The following is a 25260-nucleotide window of genomic DNA, read 5'->3' as shown; positions in this document are numbered from 1 at the left end:
GCCCTCTTGGCACCCGGTTAATTGAGAGTTTTCTTTGGGTAATCAGCGGGCACCCGGCTCATGGAGAGTCCTCCTTGGGTAACGCTCCTCAGGGCTGGCAACTCTGCAGAGCGCACTATCAGTGCTTAATGTAAACTTCTCTCTGGGCTGGTAAAAGAAAAAGGGTATGATTTCTCATCGTCATATTCATCACCTTTTCTGTCCACAGGGATCAGGCAGCAGGCGGGGGGACACCTAACGTTTCTCTCTCCAGGAAAACTCTCATTCAACAGGAATGCTGCTCTCCTTCACGGCGGGGAGACCTCAGGTGAAACCTAGGTGACAAGCCGATTTGAATATGCTGTGATTTGCATTTTATTCAGGTTAACCTTTGAGACAGAGGACTCGTCTCTTCCTCGCAAAGCACAATGCATGCTTATGGCAGAAGAACACCAGTGTTACTATCACCACTCATTGGAGTCAGCTCTCCCTGGACAAACTAAGCGTACTCTCAAAAGAACGCCGCGTAGCCTCAAAACATTACTGTATTTTTATGGGAACACAGTCAGTTTGGTCTCTTCACTGAGAGCTGGGCCAGCAGTGGGACCAGAGATGGACACTTAGAGAAAAAAGACCTCTGCGATGCCCGTCAGCTCCAGCCTCCCCTCAACCCAAACTCACAAAACCTCACCCACCTGATGGGTTGACACGGTGCTTAGAGACATGGGTTAGTGATGGTTTTTATCAGAGTTAGGCTGATGGTTGGACTCGATGATCTTAAAGGTCCCTTCCAACCCAGACAGTTCTATGATTCTATGAAAAATGTTACCCTCTTACCTATTTAATGAAAATGAATGACCCGGCAGAGGAAAGAAACGACGTGGCAAGCCTGTGCCGAAGGAAGGGTTCGGGGTGCAAGGCAGCTCTCGCCGCACACGGGACGTGCCCCGCAGAGAAACCTGCAACGTGCCACCGCCGAAGAAAAAGCGTCCGACCGAGCTCTGATCACATCAAGGCACCAACACAGGAAATAAATCCAGAAACATCACACCACATTAGATTAATTCTGCTGCTTATGGGGCTACCTGTTAATTAAAATCACATTAATTGTCCACTCCCCCAATGTCTTTTCCATTTTGTAACCGCTAACTTTATACGCAATGAAGTGGACTTGGAGAAGAGAGTAACCAATGTTGTCTCGGGATCGGGCGATAAACAGGGAAACACCTCTGCAAAATGTGAGGCAGTAACTGCTTTTCAGTTGCAGCAGCTGGGGCAGAAACCCCTGTTTGCCAACGAGGGGGCTCCCCACAACCCTCACATCTGGAGAGGTTGCTCCATGTTCGTCCCACACTTCCAGGAACTTCAGGGGCCTCAACAGCTCCATTTCAATACGTTCTCCATGTCTCACACGTTACAAAAATGAACGGGTGCAGTCCCCGTGGCAGCCCCAGCCCACAAACGGTGGTATCTAGCATCGGCTTCTAACCTCTACTTGAAAAAAATGTGCCACCTGTAGTTGTTCTCTGTCGTTGCCCCCCAGCTCCCCCGCACACGGAGAGAGCGGGGATCGGTGGGATACACCAGGAGGAGCAAGGAAGAGTCATGCCACAGGGTATCTGCTGCCTTTTTGTTCTTCCAGCCTGAAGCCTCGGGTAGCGGGTCATCAAGGAGCTCCAAGCAACTCCATTGCCCACGTTCCCCACAGAGCAAACACAGGAACTATGGAAATGGTCTGGGTCGATCTGTTTCCAGCATACTGAGTATTTTCATTTCTATCAAACGTTTAGATGTTTATTCAAACTGCAAAATATTCAAGATCTGAACTGGACATAAAAATTCCCACAGAAATTATAGTAAACCCCAATATTTTTCAATTCCGAATTTAATTTCCTGGGACGCTTCCTTCTGGTTCTCCTCCAGAAACAGCTAATAACTGAGAAGAGTACGGTTTGGAATAGCAGAAGTTGCCAAACAAACAGATTACTCTCCCAGAACCCAGTACTGAACGACGCTGGACTGGTATTTCATAACATAACATTAAAAACCCCCACAGCTCTTGGGTTCTTTTCCTGGTCCAAGAAGCCCTCACTACAGTTACAGCAGCACCTGGCAGAAAAAAATACACGCATTTAAGGGCGTATTTTCCTATGAACGTTTTTTGGTTTTTTTTAACATCAAGAGCATGGCCTCAAAAAGCTCCTTCATGCTTAAAAATGTGACTACTTTGAATGAATCATAGAAGTTGGTGGTTGCTGCACGGGCTGCTCAAGCTGTTATTTTATGCCTTAAGCCAAATTTAAAAGCAGCGACACCAGCGCGTAACATCGACTTGTCTTCACTTTCAGGCTCGCCTCATTTGCATCCTCCCAACAAGAAGTTGTGAAATTTCAAACGACCTGAAGAATATTTCTAACTTGTAACAGCAACTTTGCTTTGAGTCATCCCCGGATTGGGCGCCTAACAAAAAGGCCTTTTTATCTTAAAACTATTTCAGGCACAGATAAAAATAAACGGGTTAAAAATACTGCACCGTACTACCAAACCCCAAAATACTACTATACTCATTATTTATCAGTCCAAACATCTCTTACATTCATATAAAGTCCACAAGTGCTGCATTTGGTACCTGAGCTGCTCGCTCTGATTAAGAGGCCTTTAAAAAAACCCATCACAGAAAGGAAGGGAAAGGTTAAAACACGGAAGAAATGCCAAAGTTTCAGAAGTGACACAGCAAAGGATAGACGTTCATTCACAACAAAGTTATTTTAAAAAATTACTGTGTATGGGTTTTAGAATGATATCTTTATAAAAATTACTTCCTCCCTTTTTAAAAACAAACCAAAAATACCACACCAATTCCCAAAAATTTCAGTTTTGGCTTTATATTTCCACTCTTTGCGTCTCCAACGTCACTTCATTTTTCCTCTCTTGGTAATTAAAGATGTTATTTACTGGAATTTTAAGGAAGGCATTTACCATTATTATCTACTTAACTGGTTTATAAAATGTATTTTAAATAAAAGAAACTGTATAATCTAGTCTTAGCTATTTAGTACAATTTTGCAATATGTATATTTTAAATGCAGTATTTTTAATCTTGAGGTAAGGCTTCACAGATACAGAAATTCACGTGCAAAGGATGTTTCGTAGGGGAAATAAACAAAGACTCAAAAGAACATACATTGAAAAAAATAAACAAATGAAGACACTCATAGGGAAAAAGCCTAACTAAACATAAAGATAAGCACACGGTGAGCTGAACTGGATATTCCCATCACCAGGAGCAGATCAGCAGCTCCAGGCCACCCAGCAGCAGCCAGGTTCCCACCCCACCACCCCTCAGGAAACATTCATTGGTGCCCCCCAGGGAAACCCACGCCAGCCTTCAACCGAGGGCAGAGCTTCTGCAACGGAGCAGATAAAGCCCTCACAAACCTCAAAAGAGAAATCTAATGAAACACTAAAAGTAGATTCTGGGTTTCTTTATAGAAGTGTGTAACAAATGGAATTTTTTCCCTATGGCTTTAAATTCTACCCACTTCTCTTAGAGGGCAATATTTTCAGCACACGGAGGTGTGCAATTTTGTGCCATGAGTATTGATACATTTCCTGCATTTCAAAGAAACCAATATCATACACTGCTGTACTTAATTGCTCGCAGGTGTGTCTCACCCATAAGGATTTTACTCCATTATTTGCACACAAGCAATTAAGCACATCATCATGTTTGATGCAGTTAACACTTTTCTGTTCAATAGAATCTCAGTCTTCAAATAGAAAGAAATATTTCTCAGATAATTTTCCTTTGTCCTGTAAGACAATTACAGTCAAGCTGCTTCCTTCTCCCAGGGACAGACCCAAACTCAACTGTCAGCAGCCAAAAATTACCCGCAGTGAGTAATTCCTGTGTCCCCCCCGAACACACGCTGCTGGTCCCAGTCCTGTCCTCCGTGGGCTCCAGGCACCCAAGGGCAGCAGGACTCATTAACGCACCTCTCCCTGCCCAGCACACCCGGCTACAGAAACTCCCCTTCAGCAGCAACGCCCCAGGACGAGGATACAGAAAACAGAAATTTGTGGAATTTAATGACAGCGCTGACTCTATGTCATCACTCTGAGGTTGCAGAGGACACCTACACTTCCAAGAATGTCCATCTGGCACATTTCATATGCGTCAAAGTTATTATTAAAAGAAAAAAAAAACCAAAACAACAACAACAACAACAACAAAAAAGCAGAATCTCATCATTACCAAGAGGCTCATTGGAACAAGTGCAATCATAAGTCTAAGTTAAATGGCTTTATTTTTTCCCAAACCATTTTTAAACCATCCCTTGCTTTTCTGCATTTCGTGTGCCTGGAAAGTTGCACAGAACGTGTTGCTTCAGGGCTGCACCTCGTTATACGGGGCGTCCAGAAATAGGTGCATCTGACTCAGAATTTCTGCCTGCCTTGCCAACCAATCAAACCATAAGAAATGCAAACTCTGGTTAAATTAAGCAATAAGAGACCGCAAGCTGCAAGTTGTAACGTATCGGCACACACCACACTGCCGGGAAGACGATCACAACAGGAAACAGTCTCAGCGTTGTAGATGTCCCCGGTGCGGCCGAGACGATCACCACGAGCGGGGCTCCGCGCTTGGAGTCAGAGCAGCAGCCGTTCTAAACCCTCGCAGACAGGATTAAACACCACGGGGGGATCAGTGCACTGCAGCGGTGATATCTTGGATGGCCAGCTGTGATCTGCCACCTTTGCAAAGCTTTATAAATGCAAGTTTTTTCGCTTGATAACCATCCCTCTCTGTAGACAGACTCTTCCAGCCAGATTTGATTCCTTTAACGTCTCTGACAGAGAACCGGTACAAACCCAGACTTAACCAGTAACTCATGCTGAGGCTGTCATGAACCTGCAGCTCTAAAGGGAAGCTCGGGAGCTGTACTTTGCAAGTGGTCCGGGACCGGTGGGGAATGGACCAGACGACCCCAAAAAGCCCACGCTCCTCCAGCGCTCTTCACTCTGAAACACCTCCCTGATGGAGGCTGCAGCTGAGCTGGTTTAATTTACTCTTTCACAGCACTACGCAAGAAAATTATGTAAATCAACTGGACCAAATCTGGTCCCAGAGATTTCAAAAGAAAATGTATTTCATCATGAGAACGTTAGGATATTCACGCCCCAAGGGTGGTCATTAATAATTAGCAACTTGCACAAAGTTGCCAGACGAAGCACAAAAACCAGTAGACTAATGCTCACGTATTTTCTGCTTATATTTTAGGAAAGTTAAAAAATAGTCATAACAGGAAGAGAACGGGGATGAGAACTATAAAGCAATTATAGTCATTGATAACCACTACCTACAGAGACAACGATGACAACAGCAAATGGAATGGAATGATTTCTGTCGGAAGGGACCTACAATGATCATCTAGTCCAACTCCCAGAGAAGGAGAAACCATTAAAGGAGAAAACAGCAAGTGACACACGCCAATATTAAGAACTTTCCATGAATAGCTGCTGGTCCACAGAACCATTCTAACGCTGCTAATCCAGTCATTTGAGTAACTTGTAAGGTCATTTCCTAAATGGGAAGTGGTAAGTCCCGAGTTTGAGGGGCAAGGTGTTCTTTTAGCTGATAGCCGTGTGTCAAGCATTAAATTCCAAGCAATGTGGCAATTTACCATCAGCTGCATCATATCAATACGTGCAGTTTTTTAGATTGATAATATAAAGAACAGTCTCCATCTATATTCATTGTGAAGCAAAACCTGCTATTAAACGCTGCTTTGCACAAAGGCTGCAAACATAATATACAATCAGCTATCAAACTAAAATATGTTCAAGAGTTATTTGAACAACTGAAGTATTTCCTATTGATTTTAGATTAGGAACATATCCAGATTTCCATGCCTGCAGGAGAACAATCATTTTCAGAAATGAAAGAAACTGTATGTAGCAAAACACGTTATTTTTTACCGTATCATTTTCCAAACTCTATGGTTACTTTTGCAACAGTATTTTAATGGCTACTTTTCAAGGAAGAAGTACTTTTGCCACTTACAATCCCTGTTATTCACTGCAAATGGTTAAAGCAAGGATCCAAACCCAGGGTCTGCAGCACAGCGTGACCCTCCCCAGCTGCAGGAGGGTCACCACGGAGCACGCCTCGGTGGTCACTCGTGGCTGCACAAGGCAGCGACGACACGGGGCTGACAGAAAACTGAAGCAGAAATTTTTTTTTCAAATTACACAGCACTCTTAGAAAATTCAGCAAGAGGAAGATAAAGCACCCTATTACTGCACCAGTGTTTCGCCCGAGTAAGAGCTTCTGGACTGAGCCTGGAATTAATGGCTAGTAACAGCTTGAGGATTTGGCCTGCCATTTGTACCTGCTGAAGCCTTCTCTATCCCTAAGTACTATCATTTGACTCAACAAATCATAAACCACGTTCTCTGCTTTTACTACTGGGGACAGCCATGTATGTCAGCGCTTTTCCATAGGTACCTGTGAACATCTCCGTGCTACAACGCATCGGGGAGTCTTCTGAAAGCTCCGAACAGCGTGAGCCGGATGCCAGGACGGGCTGAAATTTCCAAGGAAATAAAGCTCGGTGATAAAAGCTGTGCTCTTTTCACCTCTCAATGTCCACGGGGCTCTCGTACAAAGGGGACCATTAGCAAACCCTTAGGTTCCAGCTGCACCATTCTCTGAGGGAGGACTTGAGATAACCAGAGAGCACAGAGGTAGGAAAAGATCATTACACCCCCAGGAAACCAAAAGAAGAAAAAATTGATTGGCAGAGTAGCTAAAAAGCCACTCAAAGGGAAATCAAATGTCTTTATTTTGAGCGGCTTTTTTAGAAAACACCTGAAATCTGCTAAGACAAAAAAAGATTTTCTTCATTTTTCCATTGGAAAACACTTCACGTCAGACTCAAAAGCTTGCCATGACACTCCACTTTAAAAAAAAAAAAAAAAAAAAGAGAATAACCTCATTTTTCCAGTGTTTTGGGGTTTTTTTTCCCCTCAGGATGAAGAGCTGAGAGTCTTTTTTGCTTTGCCGTTGGGGAAGCCAAAGGTGTCCACAGGAAGAAGGTGAGGCTTCAGGGCAGCGTGGGTTCCCGCGGGCTCGCTATGGCTCACAGGACGGCCACGCATCCCCACCCTGCCCAGCGCCCTCTTCGGGCACTAAAAGGGCAAACACCAAAGACAACCAGAAGAATTCACTCCGTGCGTGTGTGTGCAACAAACTCTAGGGTCTGTTTTAATGAACACAATGTAGTGAATGATCCGGTGCAGAACCGGAACAGCGGACGCAGTGGCCTTGCCTACCTGGACACAACATACAGCAATTTTAAACGCTTGTCACCTAGAGATTAGCTGGTAAGACAGAAAAACTATTTAAGACTTTTAATTGCGCAGATCTGAATCGCTGTCCCGTCCTGGGTCACAAGCAAAAATATTCTTTTTTACTCCTGTTTTTGAAGAGTTTGTGCAAAATTTATGCAAGGCTTAAAGAGTTTGGTAGAAATGTCCCAAAAGACATAGTGATGGCATCACAGCAGTATGATCAGTTGCAATTAATTCAATTAGCTCAAGAGGATTCAGTCCATCTTCATTCCATACCACAGACTGTGAAAGTATGCAGAGGCAGAAGCCCGTTATGAGGGAAGGAACTACATAAAAACATACCTTGAAATGAACAAACTTCTCTAATTCACGTCTACCTTCCTCAAAGCCTGTCAAGCCCCGGGATTTTGCCAACAGCCCGCTTCAGAGCACCCGTGAGACTGACACCAGCCCGCTCTCCCAGGGCACCCCATTGACGATTGTCCCCACGTTCTGACCGGTCTCTATCAGCCACTCTGAAGATCTGCTGGTTTTTTAGCTCCCAGCCTCAGGAAAAAGTCATAAGACTTTAACACCGTTAATCCCTGCGCATCCCGGTACCCCCGCCTCGCGCTGGGGGGCTGCGCTGCCTCGGCTCCTTCTCCCCCCAGCCACCCGTTGCTCTAACCCGGTATCGGCGCACAAAGCCCAGCGACGCAGACAGAACCCTCTCGTTAACCAGGCGACACGCGGCATCCACCACATCCCTACAGAGTGCAACTCCCAGCTCAGGATCTGCCAAAGCGAGCGTCACTTTCCAGAAGTGGCTGGAACACACGAACAGCCCAGTTCGAGCTGCAGGTTTGCTGGAACCGGGTTTGGCTGCGGTAAATTGGGAATTTTACTGCTGAATGAAGCTGCTGCGGGGCTCAGACCCTGCAAAAGGAACAGCTTCATTCATTCTTTTTTTCCACTTAATGAATCATGCCGAGCTGACTTTCTGTTCTCGCTACTCAGTTCCCATCATAATTAAAAAAAATTGAACTACCCGGCTGCTTTTTGCAGCTATTGAAAGTTGAGAGAAGCACCTTTCTGGCCGGGCGGGGGGGGCAGGGAGGAGCGCCCCCCGCGTTCTGCGAGGCCAGGCACAAAGAGCCTGCAAGAACCGAGACATGAAGAGCCTGAGCCACAGCGACAGACAGCTCATACCTCTGAGGTACCAGGTAGACAGGAGCGATATCAGGAATTATAAAGGTCCACCTCAACCACGACGCCTGGGTTACCGTCCTGAATGAAGGAGAGTGACACGGTGACACTATTGCCCGTGGGAATTCAGGAAAGGGGAGGGGAAGATTGACAGGCTTTTGTGTGTGACGCCGACAAATGCCACCGTGTTGCCTTTCCACCTCACCGCAAAAGCAAAGGCAGATTTCTTCTGTGACTATCTCCCACTGTTTGCAGAACATCTAGGATGCTGAATGGAGAGCTGGAGAGGCAACGGAACACCCAGGAACAAAACTGATGCAGATACTGGGTGCTGTTTAACCATCCCTTGCGCTTCCCGCATTTTTACAGGAAAGAAGCGTGGGGATCAGTGAACAACATCCTGCGGGGCTGTGTGCGCCATCATTTTCCCAAGGCATTCTCACAATTTGCCAGTACTCTACATCAATTGTTGTTTTTAATCAAACTACAAGTGTTAATGATTTTTTAGGACACACGACCAGCGATTCCCAGACCAGACTGTGCGACACCGGTCCTGTCCCGCTGCCAGAGCCCAGCATGAGCTGGGGGTGCAGTGATTTGCTCCCTCACTGGCACCCCCTCTGGAGGGGCAGGGCACCCCCCTTTGGGAGGGAGAATCCATGGATCCATTGCAGGATGCTAAATGCAGGTATTGGGGAACGAGTGGACCCCACTAATACACTTATCCCCAAATCAAAAGGTGTTCCAGATCTCTCGGCTGACTCTTCTCTAAATGACTTCGACGTCACTACAACTGCTCATGCTCCCACCCAGGGTCACTTTGATTTTAGTCCTGTTTCACAGAGATTCACTTCTTTCACATTCAAGACAGAAAAGAATACAATTTTGCAAGGGATTAATAAACCTGAAAAACACAATCAAAATTTCATAATATCATATTTCTTAAATATTGAGCACCCTGATAGTTTATTTTCTCTTCCAGATCAAGATCATATCTGAAATGTCACTATCTGCGCCGTCTTAATATATTGGAGTTTGCAGTCACTATCCATTATATTATTTATGATTAACTCCTAAAGCTGGTGATAAAGACAAGCCAAAAAGAATGCTATGACCTTTCACTGCGGTGAGGCAACTTACAGATACGGGCAGATGAAAAAATACTGGAGAGCAAAATCACACAAAGGATTTTTCCGAGTAAATACTTCTCTTCTGACACTTACTGGTGTGATACCGCACGCCAGTTTGGTACAGCTACTTCAGCTCCAGCCTTCCCATTCATCAACAGCAGCAATAACAACATTTAAGCTAATATTATCACATTTTTAGATGTCTGTTATATTTTATGGATATCATTAACTCAGCTATGGTTTCAAGGAGAAACTCCCGGACAGGAATAAGACTGGCTGAATTCCTTCCCGCAGAAAAGGTCCCCGGGGACTGTATTTCCCACGGCACTAGAGGGGGTTCAGAAGTACCGGAGTTTCAGGTGCACCTCCCCAGGTCCGTGCTGGAGGTCAGGGACGGGGCTGGCCCAGCACAGCCCTTCCCACCAAACCGCTCTCGGGAGCAGCTGAAAGGTGGCCCGGGCTCCTGCAGAGAGAGGGAATGAACCGGCCGGGGCTCAGCCTCAGCAAGGAGACTCACTCCAACACTCACCAACGGAAAAGCCATCAGAAACACCATCGGGCAGCGAATAAAACTCTCCTGTTGCGGTAAAAACGTTACGGATTACTCCCTCGGGTTTGCACACAGGGTCAAGACCTCAGCAGAAGGAAAATGTAAAGATCAATACCATGTTTTATTTATATATAAATCCACGAAGTTGATTCACACTGGTACCTCAGCTTTCTCTCTACAGAGAGCAGATAATGAAAGAGGAAAAATGTTAATTAAAAACATATTATTAATAGAAGACAAGCACATTTCTAAGCTGAAAGTAACATTCAGTCTCAGTCAAGCAGACATTCATGAATTCTTCTTCACCTCAGTGACTGTGTTCCCACCCAGTAACTTCTGCCCCTGCGGTTCCACAAATGCTCTCACCATCACTTTCCCACATATCTCTGAACAGCAGAATCTCAGTATTTAAATATAAATATATATCCCAGTATGTAAGATTTCAGTATAGGCCTTCCTCTCTCCACGGAAGAACGACTCAAGTGTAGCTTCAGAAGCTTTATAAACACGTCTTAATTGGGATGGGGTTTCACCATCATCCCCGATTGAGGGACAGAGCTTTTACCACCGCTCAGTTTGATGATTTCTACTAATTACTATGTAAGTGCCTAAAGCTATTGGTAACACCACTAAAAAGTACGTGTACAAGCATTTTGCGAATGAAAATCAAAATTCCTCCCAAGGAGCGTTTATAATTCAGGATCAGCACCTGCCTCATCGCTGCCCACAAGAGGTAACCTCCCCACCCCAACGCCCCGGCACACAGGTTGTGCACGGAAGCCAGACCACGCGTTTGGCCAGCAGCCACTGCCACCTCTGAGGAAGGCCAACGTCTTCCCAGACGGTACCTCCAAATCTATTGTTTCTAAGCTTAATGGGGAAAGAAATAAGTCTGTTTGAACAAACTGTTTAATTATATAAAAATTCACAACACCCACAGACATTAGCAAAGCTGTTCGGCTTTTACTCTAAATCCTGCTTCCTCTTCAGTCTACAGACGCAAAGAGGGAAACGTCCACAGATTAGATGACTAGAAATTGAATAAATCACCTGAGAGCATCCATACTTATTGCAACTAAGTAGAGTTGCACAGGAAGCGTACTAGAATCACCTTGAAAAAAACAACATTTAATTAACATTTCCAGTAAAAACAAGTAGGTGGGGCCAAAGGCACAAGAAAAGGAAGTGGAAAGGAGGGTGTAGCCGGGAGGGGGGGTGTCAATCTCTTTTCCCAAATAACAAGCGATAAGACAAGAGGAAACGGCCTCAAGTTGCACCAGGGGAGGTTTAGGATGGATATTAGGAAAAATTTCTTCACCCAAAGGGTTGTCAAGCCCTGGCAGAGGCTGCCCAGGGCAGGGGTAGAGTCCCCATCCCTGGAGGGATTTAAAAGCCGGGCAGACGTGGTGCTGAGGGACGTGGGTCAGTGGTGGGCTTGTCAGTGTTGGGTTGATGGTTGGACTCAATGATCTTAAAGGTCTTTTCCAACCTAAATGATTCTGTGTTTCCAAGTTCTGACCCCCAACTGCACTTCAGAAGGGTCTGAGGGACAGGTTTAAGACAAACTCTCCAGCTGCCAGCGCGGGCTCTTCTCTCCTCCCTGCTGCACAGACACCTCCAGCAGCTCCTTCTCACGCTGCTTTACATCTCCCACCACCACACGCACCCTCGCTCAGAGCACGGCAGAGAGCAGGACCACGCTCCTTCCCGTGGCAATGGATCATCTGATGCACGTGAAAATCTGACTCTACAGGAGAGCATCAACTGCACAGAGACGAGAGCAGAAACAGAGATTTCTTTCCTCCTAAGGATTTGAGAGACCACTTCTAACCTCAGACAGCGTTAACCTTCCTGGATGTAGGAGAGCTTTCCAAGCTGCTGAGCTCACACTGTGATTCTCTGGCAGCACAGCAAAGCCTCTGAGGAGGTGCTGGGCCACCTGAGGGCAGGAGACCATCGCCACCAGCCCCACCGTGCCCGCTTCCAGTTAAGCCATCGCTGCCATCCCTCCAACAACATCGAAAAGATGCGGCTGCCGATACGGCCGTGTCTCCTGGGGAGACCGAGCTGCGTTTCCAAACTCGCTGCCGAGCATCAGTGGCCCTCCACCCCCACTACTTACAGAAACGCATGCAAAACAATATTTCATCTTAATTTTCCCACAAAAGGCCCTCTCAAGTACGCCAGCATCCTTACGCTTCTTTAGAAAGGCCCCAGCAGTAACTTCTAAGTGCGCTGCTGCCACCAGAGCCTGGAGGAGGAAGATTTGTGCGTTTGCCTCTAATGGGTAATTCTCAGATACCACGGTTATGGATGAGCTTAGGCCGTAGAAAGCAATTAAATTTAATGCCCCAGGAGAAGTTAGATGCTATTTCTGACTGAATGACCTCAAAAGGGTGTGTGCAAATGCTCCAGTCCATGACACCAGTGGGGCAGGGAGGCATCTCAATGTCCTCAGTAGCATTTTTTCCCTCTCAAAGCAGAAAGTTTTTGCTCTCTGTTTCCTCACACCTGGCACCAGTCTGTTGCCACCATATGATATCAGGTGTAACTATGATAAAATAATTAAAACTCTGCAGAAATCCTGAAAGGAATGATGTTTGCTTGTCAAACTAGGGAGCCTCAAAGCAAGACGGAAGCCAAGACAAACAGGAATCTATCGCTTGAATCCAGAAGTGGGCAGGTACAGAACTTCCTTTCTTCATTACTTCTAATCAGCTTAAGAGCATGATTCATTTGTTAAACTTCATTCTACACAAGTGGGGAGAAAAAAAGTGAATGACCCATTGAACACACAACGGAATAATGAAAGGAAGATGCAGGTACTCCCTGCCTTTGAAAATCATTTGCTCTTCAAGAAAATGCTTACACACGTATTTACGTCCATCTCTGTCAAGGAAAACACACACGTTTATGTTTGAAGGTTTTCTTGGGTGAAGGCCAAACAGAGAAACTGAGCTGTGTCCAGCCGGGGGAGCGTGCCCACCTCGGAACGCCTGGAGCAGAGGGCCGCTATTAAGCGGCACTGGGGGAGTCTGTCACCTCGGAGGCCCCGCCAGAGACCCCCCTTCAGCGCCCAAAGGGATGGAGGTTTTGCTGAGCTTCCTGTAACGCAACTACACCCCGGCAGCGCTCGCAAGATAAATGTAACGCTCAACAGAAAATTGAAAATATTTCTTGATCAAGCGCAGCTGACCTGTAAGACAGCCTTTGAACTTTTAATTAATATCTTTAAAGGAAGTTTACTTTGCACATGAGCGCAGCAACTGCTTAAAATCATTTTGCAATTGATAAACTGTACGGCTGATGAATCTTCTGCCTCAGCTGACCTGCGCTGGCAATCCCTTGGGTAACCTACAGCTGCTCTCTTGCAGGAAACCTGTCAGCCCAACTCGGAGAAAAACAAGAGAGGAGAAAAGAAAACAACCCCAAGTTTCCCCAAACTCAGTAGAGTTTATATAACGTATATTTAGAAGCGAATCTCAACACACCAGCATTAATTAAAAAAGCCAAGAACGCATGCTTTGTTGTGTTAATGATTTGCAGAGGGAAAGAGCAACATTTATTGTAAGAATAAACATCTACCGCATTAGGAATAATGTAGCAAATGATGTCTATTACGTGCACGTTAAAGATTTTTCATTAGATAGTATTATTTATGCTTTCTACTCCATCTTTTTACCTGTGTGCAGAAGACTCACTTTTCCTTCAATTAAAATCAGTGGCAAATTTCATTAATTTCCATCAGGCGTTTATGGTGATGGAAATATGAACCTTATAAAAATATTAAACCCTTGGCAATTAAGTTTTACCTTTGAATTATTAAGAAACAACTACCTTGCAGGAGTGAGTTTTATTAGCAATGGCAGGAGTTTACATTGTCTAGGAATAAAAGCTTTTCCTTCTATAAATTTTCTCAATAAAAAACATGAATAAAGTTACAAACCATGTGCTCTTTCCTTTCCACTGAAAATATCACGAAAAATTTCACTGCATTTTAATGAGTACTCGTAAACATATTAATGATGTTTATTCTCACGAATAGGGAAATCACTGTTAATGACTGCATGAGCATTGGAATTCCATTTGGTTGATGCTAAACATTATTTGCAATTATTACAAAAATATTACTTCAACTGTGCTTTCATCCCATTCAGGAAACTTAATTCAGCTACAAAGAACAACAGTGAAACAGAGTGGAGAGCTATTAAAAGTACAGTCAGATTTGCAGCATGGAAAGAACATCAAGTCTGTGTGGATATAATGATTTTTATTTTTGCTTTAAAAAAGCTGAACTCTGTAGAAACTTAAAAAGTATTGGGAAAAAAGCGCCCAGCTCATTAAGCTGTTGTCTAGAGCCTGCTCTGAAAATCCGTCAGACAAATACTGTCTACAGATAATTAAAATCTTTCTAAAATATTTCTTGCATCCTCTAAAACAACTAGTCCTCCGAGACAGCACATATTTAGTCCACGTTATGCATTCATAGATCATCTGACCCCTCGAATAAATCTATAATTTCAGGCAACTTCTTTCACCCAGTAAGGCCTCAGGAAGTTCACCAAGAGTCCTCTCATCATACAAGACATTCGATAAGGAAGACAAGAAATGTCACGCCCAAGACTGGCACACCAAGAAGAACACATCCGAGATAGCATTATATTTGGGGGTGAGAGTCCTAACTGCATCATTTTTGTATGAGGGGAAAAAATTACAGCAAAAAGACAATTATCAAAAAAGCTCTTAACTCACTTCTTGCTTCAAGATGGAGAGAAGACAGAGAAGACCCTGCTCACAAAGGTTGTAGATTTATCTAAAAATTTGAAACCCAAACACTAACCTATTCACATGCACACCTACTGTCCCCCCTTCCTAGAGACAAGCCCTCATCCCATCTGAGAAATAAACCTCATGAGAAACAGAAGAAAGCCCACGTGTGAACTCTCCCCAGTCCAGGTCTTGGTGACTCAAAGAAAGCCTTTTGTTCTCCTCTCTCTAGACGACTGAGGATCAGGTTTGATTTTTATGGCAAATTAGTTGTTTCCCCCGGATCACCACTCTTAAGTCAGAAAGAAAGCACCGGTACAAACGAGAAGATTTAGTAGACCAAGCCTTAAAACTGAACTGTGAAACGGGGTTTTGCTGAGGTAAGTACATCATGAGGGAGGTACATCACACCATAAACACTCCTGATATTTGTCTGCTGAAACCCCTGAGGTGGGCAATAGCTCTCCAACAAAAACAACTTAAAAAGAGAAGCTAGACATCATTTACCGCCCGCAGCAGGGTTCCAGGAGAGGACCACTGCCCATGAACAACACCAGGACAGAGGAGGAATGAAGCGCGGTTGACCATTTCATCTTCTCTGCCCATCACAGGGGAAGTGCAAGTCGTTTTAAAGGTGGTCTCCACCTCTCTGATCAGTGTAGAGTGACTGAGATAGCACAACAAAATGCAGGATGTGAACACAAAACCCTATGAAGTCCAATTAGGAGAAAAGCAGAGATCTGCATCTGGTGCGGAACGATGCCATGCACCCATAGGGGCTGGGAACCCGCTGTTTGGGCGACAGTCCCACCAAAATGGCCTTGGGGTTCCCGTGGACACGGCAGGGTGGGTACAAGCCAGCAGCAGGCCCTCATCAGAAATGAGCCAAGCCATACAGCTGCACAAGAGGAGTGGGGCCGGCAGGACAAAGAGTTATTTTTCTCCACTACTCAACGTGGCCTCACACTATGGCACCCAGTTGCCCCTGCCCCCAGTGAAACATTGTGCAGAAGCTGGAAGAGATGTAGGAGAGCGACAAAGCCAAGCTTGTGTCCTACAGAGAGAACTGAAGGAGCTGAGCGTGTTCAGTTGGGCCAGAGGCTGATCTAAGGTGACCTCGTAGCAGCCCACAGCTACTGGAAGGGAAATCACAAGGACAAAGCAGCAAAATTCTTCTTGCTATGCCAGATAAAGGGGTAATGACCATAAACTGCCACCTGGGAGGTTCAGGTTGGCTCTCCCGTCCCTTCCCCCCCGTGCCAAAGCCCCTCTTTCTTTCCAAGAGGTGGATGTTGCAGACCCACAGGCGTCCCAGCCAGGAGGTGGCACCTCCATCCAGTGACGTTTAAGACCTCCCTAGACAAAGCCCAGCTGATGTGACTGGGCTTCCAGTTGGGCTGGGTGACTTCCAAAGGCCCCTTCCAAAACAACATTTAAGTGAGAAACGTGCACACACACAGAACCACGGCCTGCCTCAGACACAGGGAACTGCTGCAGATTTACACTGAAGTGCATCTAAATATCCACTGCCACTCACTGTCACACCCTGAAAGAAAATGCCTACTGAAGTTCAGGTGTTACAGTAAAAGAGTTTTAAATTTTTACCTCCTTCGTATCTAGTAAGATTTGCTTTGCCATGTCATTTATGTTGTCAACCCTATTATTTGTTATTTGTTAATATCATGCTGTTATTTATTTTTAAAGCATATAAAAATATATTGTTCTCCTAACACCACCAGACCCTGACTCTGAAATGGTGCTCAAAAAGATGAAAGCCACAGATCTACCCACAGAGCACCTGGAACTAGTCCATTAGATGCCTTGAGATGGATAAAATAAAGTGATAAAATCATGTCTTCTACTTTCTGATATTAGGAGACAAGAAAAGCAAGTATTTAGGCTGCCGCACATTACTGTTGCTGTTTTTTTAATCAGAACGTCCCTAATGACACCCGTGGCACAGCCTGATGCAGCACATCGTGCTCGCTCACGTGCAAAGACGCTGCTGTTCAATCGCCATCTGATCATTAGTAAGCTCTGTCCTTTCCGGCAGATCCAGAGAACTAAAATAGCTGGTTACATCTCTGATGGCATCATTAGGGTTGCTTTCAGAACTAGTTTTCCCATCAATAACGCAAAGGACAAGCAGAACAGATTCATCCAGCACCGCATTGTCCCTCCAGCAGTGGCCGACAGAGGATGCCCGAGGAACCCCGTCAGCCCAGGTCACCCAAAGCCACACCGCCCCGTGCCCGCGTCCAGCCCTGCCACCGGTGACCCAGGACCTCCCAGAGCCAAAGGTGGTGGCCTTGCAAAGAGGAGGACATCCCTACAACAAACACTAGAGGATTTTGCATGGAATATATTACAGAGAAGTCAGTAAGAAAGAGAAACTTCATTATTCCTGAAATGAATCCAACATGTTAAATTAGGAAACTTATGCAACTAATTATACCCTAGCAGTGCAAACAGTATCAAAGAGCAGTATTTTTTTTTCTGAACTTCTCAAGCCATCTCTTTTTCAGAATGTCAATTAAGAATAAGAATAATACAAAACCCTTATGACAACTGAAGATGAAACCCAGAGTTAAATTTGCAACAAATCTGGAATTCCCCTTTGATCATTCTAAAGCGACGTCTATACATTTTTACTGAGTCAAACAACCCAAAATAATCTAAATAAGCAACAGGAGCAACAACAGAAAGAAATCCTATGACATCCCAAGACAAGGCTTTTGAAATGTTATGATATCACAGCGTTTTAATGTAGGTGCGCACACGTTAAACGCGCACATGCTCCGTGTGTAGGTGATGTGGTGGGGCATAAATATTTTACTAGCAGGAGTTTGAGTTACTGACTCATTACTCACAAATGGTATGAATGTTCTTTTCTGATTTTGTAAGTGTTCGTATTTTTGGTGTTCTGAGTGATTAAGAACAGAAGACTGTGGTATCTGAAAAGCAGTTTTTCAAAAACTTGCTGTAAAGATCTTAGTTTTTTAATGATGGCTCCCATGTGAGGAACTACTGAGGTACAAAAAAAGGAGCCAAGAAACATGTAATTGATGGCTTTACTCCCCAGCACAGCTATTCTGAAGTCAAAGGCCTTCGCTCAAGAGTAGGTCCTCCCTCTAGTAGCAGAAGTTTGCAGAACAGCTGTACTTTTCCAGCATTTTGCAACTTTATATTTACAAATAAACCAGCCAATTGACTCCTGAATGTGGGTCACAACACTCAGGTGCCCCCCCCCCCCCCCATTTTCCTGTCTTATTTGAAAGGGCAAAAAGAAAAAAAAGAAGAGCAAACCGGGCACAATTCTCAGCTCAACAGTGTCTTTCCCCATGGAAATGAGAAAGGAAAACACGACTGCAGGGATGGGTCCTTATTTGTAACCAGCCCTTAATTCCCCACTTCTTATTTCAAAAACAAACAGGCAAATCTAAATAAACTTCTAGATCCAAGGCTTACAATTGCAGCTCAGAAACCACCCTTGGGTTATTTCAACCTGTCTCTCAGAGGGAGCTTCACTTCAGGAGACCAGGGATCTCCAGGGAAGGTCTCACACCAGACGGCCCCTTCCCCTCCCCGAGAGAGCACGGGGCTCTGGCGGGCTCTCCCGCAGCCGGGACCAGCTTTGCAGAGGCAGGAGCAGGCACCTCAGCCCCGCACCCGGTAATGGCTCTGCAACTCCAAGCTACTTGGCTGCTTCAGGACTTTTTTACAAATAGTTTTGGCGTTTGCTTTTTTTTTTTTTTTTTTTTAATTCTGTAAGAAAGTATGTTTTCCAAGATGCAACTGTATTTGATCAGGTGGTGGCTGGAAAAAAAAAAATTGAGCCTGAAACACCAAAAATATTATCTGAATATCTGGCAGCCATTAAATCAGAATTCCACAAATACATTAGAATAATTTATAGAGTGGCAACGAGGGTGGCTCTCGAATTGAAATCCAATGGAACTTCAGATGAACCTTAAACACTGTAGCAGTGGCAGATCCTTAAAGGCAATATTATTACTAGGTGCCTTTATATTACAATAATGTTTCAAGCTCTTTCACACAGATCTGCTCAGATAAAAGATATAACGTTGGCATTTACAGCTGCCAAAATTGCCATTTGCAATTAAAAATTAAAACTGGCACTCTTTCTATGCAGGCAATTATCTCAGCGCAGCTGGCAATCTTCCTTGTTTACAGTGCTGCTGTGTCATGACTTCACTCTGTTTGGAAATTTACTTCTCTTTTTTTTTTTTTGGAGGTTTAAACTCGTCAACTTTATTTCCAACTTGAACTTTCCTCGTTCTAATGATTTTCATCACGATCTCAAAGAGAAAGGTCCAAAACTACAATGTAGGGATTTTGCATGGCAGCCTCGGGCGCTGCAGCGAGACAATTCCTACTGAACGCCGCGGTGATTCTCAGGAGGGTAATTAACATCCATCCACACCGCAGGATAACACCTGTAAAACCCGAACAGCAAAACGTACCAAATCAATGCCCTCCAACAAGAAAGTTCAGTCTGTAAGAGTTGACTTTCACAGTAAAGCAGAGAGAATGGGAAGATCTTCTAAGCGGGCAAAAATCCTTCTACCGAATAAAATCTCACATGAGGTATGTTTCTGCTGCTCGTTATCTCCAGCAATCCCGACCTGCTAAATACATCTACCCACAAAGTAGCTTATTCATCAGACTGCCGTCGTTTTGGCAAAGTGGTTTTTTCACTTATAAAAACTTTTTATTAAAGTAGGATTTGGGCATTCCCCGGCTGCTCGGAGAGGAGCACCCTACGCTATCAAACAGCCTTTAAGGAACAGATGCTTTTTTAACCGAAGCCGCTGTATCCACCAGCTATCACAGAAATATAGGTACCTACAGCACCTCAATTAAATCTTCCATTTTCTTAAAGATATATTTTCTGTAGTCAGACACAGAAACACCGTGTGTCATACCCCTGATACAGTAACGCCTATCATCCTTCCTCCGTAATTTATCCCAACGTTTTCATCGAGGACCCTGATCCATCTCCACAACTCGCCTCTCTCGCTCCGCCACCAGAAGCCTTTCGAGCCGGGCCCTTCCTCCGAGTATTACCAAAAATCGTAAAAAACCCGGGGTTTGCTGGGGAACTAAGGAACGCCGCCGACCCTGGGGATACTTTACGGAGCGACAGATGTCAGGTCCCCAAGTGTCGCCGCGCCGGTGACGGCACCGCTCTCCCCGGGGCGATGCGACGGGAGGCAAGCGTTAGCCGCCGGCCGCTTCGGGACGGGGGCGACAGGAGGAGCCACCGCGGAGGAAAAGGCGCAGGGACGGCAGAGCCCGGGGGAGCGCGGTGTCAGCGCGGGGGCCGCCCGCTGCGCCCTTCCCCGCGGAAGGCCGGTCCCGGCGCGGCCGGCGGCGGGAGGGCGCACCGGGGTGGCAGCCCCCCGCGGCCGGCACGCGCCCGGGAAGGCGGCTGCGGCCCCCGCCGCCACCCGCACCCCCGACGGGGCGGAAACAAACAGGCGGGAGGCAGAAAAGGCGGCCCCGCGGCGCTAACTTTTCAAACCGCGCAGCGAAACCCGGGCCGGGGGGGGCCGCCGGCGCTTCCGCCGCGCCCCGACGCCACGGGGAGGGGACCCCGGGAGCGGCCGGCACCCCTCGCCCCCTCCGACCTCGGCGGGGCGGGAGCGCCGCGCAAACCCCCGCGCGACCCGGCGGCCGAGCGAGCGCCTGCTCCCCGCCGGCTCCGTCTGCCGGGTGAACCCGGCCTCCCCCCATCGCCTCCCACCCGGGGCCGCGCGGATTATCCGCCGCCCCGCGGAGCGCCCCGCCGCAGGTGGCGGCGTTTCTCCCCCGCCCCCGTGATGCCTCCCCGGGCACTTTTTGGGCGCGACTCGCGGGGGGGGGGGGGGGGACGGGGACTCGTCCTCCTCCTGGGGGACCGGCCGCGGAGCGGGGAGGGGGGGGAAGGAAGGTGCGCGGTCCGGCGCGGCCGTGGCCGGGGGCAGGTGCGGGCGGCGGCCCGGGGGACGGGAGGCGCGGGTCGGTACTCACACGAAGGCGTGGTAGACGAAGGCCCAGCCGCGGGGCCGCTCCAGCACGTTGTACAGGTAGTTCTGCAGGCGGCGGTACTTGGCGTTCCGGCGGCAGCTGGGCCCGCTGCTGTACGACAGCGGCTTCCCCAGCAGGCTCATGCGGGCGCCGTGCTTCCCGCGGCGGCCCTCCCGCAGCCCGGCGGGGGCGGCCGCGCCGCCGGTGCCCAGCAGCAGCAGGCCGTCGCCGCGGGCCGCCGCGCTCGCCAGCGCCCTGCCCCGGCCCGACTCCACATCCTTCATGCCCGCCGCCGCGCCGCTCTTCACCCAGAGCCCCGCGGAGCCGCCCTCCTCCCCGCCGCCGTGGTTGCGGGGCATGGCATCACCCCGGGCGCCGGGGCGGGCGCCGGGGCCGCGGCGGAGCAGGGCGCGGGCGGCGGCCAGGCACCCCGCGGCGGCGGCGGCCCGCAGCGGGCAGCGGGGGCCGAGGGTCTCCGGGCGGCGCCCGCGGGGCGCGGGGGCTCGGGCCACTTTGGGCGCCCGGCGCGGCGCGGGGGGGGATGGGGGGGCGGGAGCCGGGCTGCGGCAGCTTCGCGGGGGGCCCCGGCGAGGGAGCGGGCGCCCCCCCGGGCGCTCTCTCCTCCCGGGCGGCGGCGCCCCGCCGCCGGCCCCCGCCGCGCCGCCCGGCGTGGCTCCGCGGCCCGGGACGGGGCGGCGGGAGGGCAGCTCCGGCGGAGAGGCCGCGGGGGGGCGGGGGGCGAGGGCTGCGGGCCGGGGCTCGGCGATGCCTCTCGCCGCCTCCCGCGGGACGTGGCCCGGCCGGGCCGGACAAGCTGTTGCTCCGGCTCCCGGCGGCGGAGAAAGTCGGTGAGAAAGAGGGGGCGGCGGGGGCCGCGCTGCCGGGCGCCTCCGCGTCCCGGGGCTGAAGCGGCGGAGGCAGCGGCGGGGCGGGCGGCTGGCGGGACGCGGCGCCCGCGGGCTAGGCGCGCTGCCGGGAAATGTCCATTTAAGTCCGAGAAAGTAACAAAACTGCCGTAAGTCCCGGCGGCGGGGCGGGGGAGGCTCGGCCGCCGGCGGGACCCCGCTGCGGGCGGGGAGCGCGGCCGGCCCGGGCGGGGCAGCGCAGCCCGGCCGCCGGCGGTCCCCCCGGGGGGGCGGCGCAGCCCCGCACGCCGCTCCGGCCCCTCCGCCGAGTCCCGGCCCCCCGCGGCGGGGAGAGAGCGGATCCCGGCCCCGGTGGGGGGGGGGGGGGTGCCCTCCCCGCCGGCTTTTCCCCCCCACCCCAAATCCCCGGCAGCTCCGGCGCGGTGCGGCCGGAGCGCAGCGGTGCCGCCGCTCGGTGCGCGGGCTGCGCCGAGAAAACAAAGCTCCCCCTGCCGAGAGCGGGCCTTTAACTCCCCGCCGCATCAAGGTGAGCTTGCGGGGAAAAAAAAAAAAAAAAAAAAAAAATAAATCCACCCCACCACGCCGCAGGCGCGGCCGCTCCGCGCCTCCCCGCCCGCAGCCGCGCCCGCTTTGGCCGCCGTTTGTCGCCGGTGCTCGGTGGGAGCCCCCCGGCCGCCCCCTTCCCCGGGGCTGCGGGCAGCCGCCGCCCCCCGGGGGACGCGGGGAGAGGGTGAGCCCCCCCCCCCCGTTCCCCCCCCCGGCACTTCAGCTCCGAGTTAATGAAAAATAGCTGCGTGTGAGGGGTTCTGCAGCCTCAGCACCGCAGTGTGAAATCGTGGCGCTAACTCGTGAAGGGTTAACGAAAACTAATAACGTGGACACTAATGTTATGCGAAAATCAATAGAGGCATTCAGAAATTCAATTCAATTTTGGTGTTTTTTTTTTTTTCCTGTGGCTAGTTAGAGGCCAAGCTCTCGAGCCTTTGATTAACGCACCGCCTCCGACTTCCAGAAGAGAAGCGGTGCGGTGGATGTCATATTCTGACCGAGGCCATTAACTTGTGCCCCTACTTAAGGCGACGTGGAAACATCAGCAGCACTAATTTACTGCTACGCTGTCTCCGCAATCAGTGTCTGCAAACAAAGAGCTTCATCTCCTTCCTTCCTTGGCTGCGCTTCCTCCCCGGCTGCGGGCACCTTCCAGCAGGAGCGTTCTCGCCCCCCGAGCCGCCGTGGCCGCCCGCAGCCGCGGTGAGGGGCGGCAGGAACGCGCACGTGCCGAAACGGATGTTAAGTAGTTGGTAGAAGTATCCGCAGCAACCCCATTAATATTTAAGCTTTCCAGTGGCACATACCTACTCCTCTTTCTTTGAATTGTAAATTGAGTTAGCTAATCCTTCACTTACTGCTCGTTTGCATTTCCCTGGTTCCATAGGCAAGTGTTTACTCTCATTTTCCTCGCCCTGAGCTCCTTTACAGCCCAGTAGGTGCCGCGGGCCTTTCGCGTCAGCCGCGCCTCCGGGGGCTTAGATTCATCCTCCGCCGGCCGCGGTGACTCCGGTGAAATATTTGGGGGTCGGTGCTCGAGGCGCGGGAGGCCGAACCGTGCCGTCGCTCGGGGAGCGGGGGGTGCGGGGCTCGGTCAGGCCCCGTCCCGCAGGCGCTCCCCCCGCAGGCACCGCTCCTCCGGGGCTGGGGCTTCCAACCGGGCATCGGGGCAACAGCCTGTGGAAATTACTCAACTCCCGTTCCTCCTGTACTTTGTGTGATGCGCTAAGAAATATTGTTATAATTCTGTGCCCTCTAGTGGCGCTTAAAATCATCTATTAATTTAAATAATAGTAAGGAAAGCAGCCTGTGAGCACAAATAGAACGGGCCGATGCTGAAACGTAGCCACAGGTACCAGGACAGCGGGGAGCAAACAAAAGTAATACGCTCAGTGATGAATTAAGTATTTTATTTTTATGGGGTGTGAACAAAAGTATTTTCCCATTATCTTTTATTAAATAATGCTTTAAAAATTATGTATTGTGAGAAGAGATTGATGGTCATTATTCTAATTCCTGCTTGTTAACATGTCAGATAACCAGGGCATGATAGGCCAGCTGAATGCCGAGCAGATCGTTAGCACCCAGGCAGCTGCTCGCCCTGCACCAGGCAGAGGAGCTGTGCCAGGTGAAAAGGCTAGTCCTCCTCTAAGGATTTATTGCAAAATACGGGTCTACATTTATACGACAACAAATTCCCCTGATATTTTTGCTTCGGACTGCATAATACCTACAGAGATGAGTCGTGTGAAATTCTAGCGTGTCCGCGTGGTCCAAGGTCGCCCCGGGTTCAGGTGTCAGTAAGAGGATCTACTTGACGAAATCTCCAAGGCGAGAACATCCCAAGGAACCTTGGCTTCCGAGGCTGCAGGTACAGTCCATCCCACCTGCAGGAGAAGGGCAGGGTGCGCGGCAGTGCCGCTGGGGAGCGGCTGTTGCCATGCTTTATGGCAAATGCCAACAACATACTCTTCCAAAGCTGTAAAGCACAGGTTTTAAGATCCTGTCGCGTTATTTCAAATGCACACATCAAATGTTATGCATCCTGACTTGTGGAAGGATCAGCTGGTACATATAATCCTTTCTGATCAGGAACAAAATGTTGCGATATTTGGGATTTTCAGGGTTTTCTTTCCAAAGTGTTACATGTGATATGTTGTCTTAAATCAATGTTTCTGGGTTCCGTTTTAATAAAAGAGAGGAAATTATTTAAACAACAGTGGTATTCCCTTATAAACAATAAAATACGGGTTTGCAACAGCATGTAAACTCCTTTTCTAAGACACTTACTAGTGCAATTTTGGGGTTAGCCACACTAGAAATTAGAGCCAGCCTTCACAAGGGCTAAATTTGCAGATGAGTAACAGGAATTCTGAAGTGCGCTGGGGTAATCGCGACACGGGGTGGCTACTAAGAGAACAGGAACCTTGTGAGAGGGCAAAAAAGGGGGGGAAGCAAAGAAGACCAGTGGCGTTGGAGGGCGCTGGTGGGAGTTGGGGATGTCGGGCTCGCTGTCTCCACGCTGCAGGGCCAGGCGGGAGCTGGAACCTGCCCAGGCCAGGTCTCAAGCACCTGGGCGTGTGGTTGCCCCAGGTCACAGAGAGATGCTCGTCGAGCTGCTGGAAACCACTCATGTGCCTCCACGCAGCGTTTCGTATTTACATGAATTTGCAAAATCTCTTTGTGCCTCAATTCCAGATCTGTGGCAGGGGGTGGGAGCAATCCCTTCGTGGAGAAAGGGATCGATTGTTGGCAGAAATTCATGGAGCAGCGTAAGGCACCCAAAGGCTGCCGGGGGGACGGTGCAAATCACGTTCGTACAGTGGCTGTTCCAAGCAGAAAGGCAGGCGGG

General features: G+C 48.9%; 1 protein-coding gene across 5 annotated transcripts in view; it reads right to left on the bottom strand.

Annotated features, from left to right (window-relative positions):
- Window positions 1–21353, bottom strand: part of KCNQ5 (potassium voltage-gated channel subfamily Q member 5) — a 245745-nt gene extending 224392 nt beyond the window's left edge. For all 5 annotated transcript variants that reach the window (XM_074150150.1, XM_074150152.1, XM_074150154.1 and 2 more), the window contains exon 1: window positions 20998–21353. In XM_074150150.1, coding sequence (XP_074006251.1) covers window positions 20998–21353 — 356 coding nt within the window. The remainder of the gene's footprint in view (window positions 1–20997) is intronic.
- Between the last annotated feature and the right edge of the window lie 3907 nt (window positions 21354–25260).

This window comes from Numenius arquata, chromosome 7, assembly GCF_964106895.1.
Source record: "Numenius arquata chromosome 7, bNumArq3.hap1.1, whole genome shotgun sequence".
Classification (NCBI taxonomy): Eukaryota; Metazoa; Chordata; class Aves; order Charadriiformes; family Scolopacidae; genus Numenius; species Numenius arquata.
The sequence above is the reverse complement of the archived record's forward strand: the minus strand, read 5'-3'. Positions and strand labels throughout refer to the sequence as shown.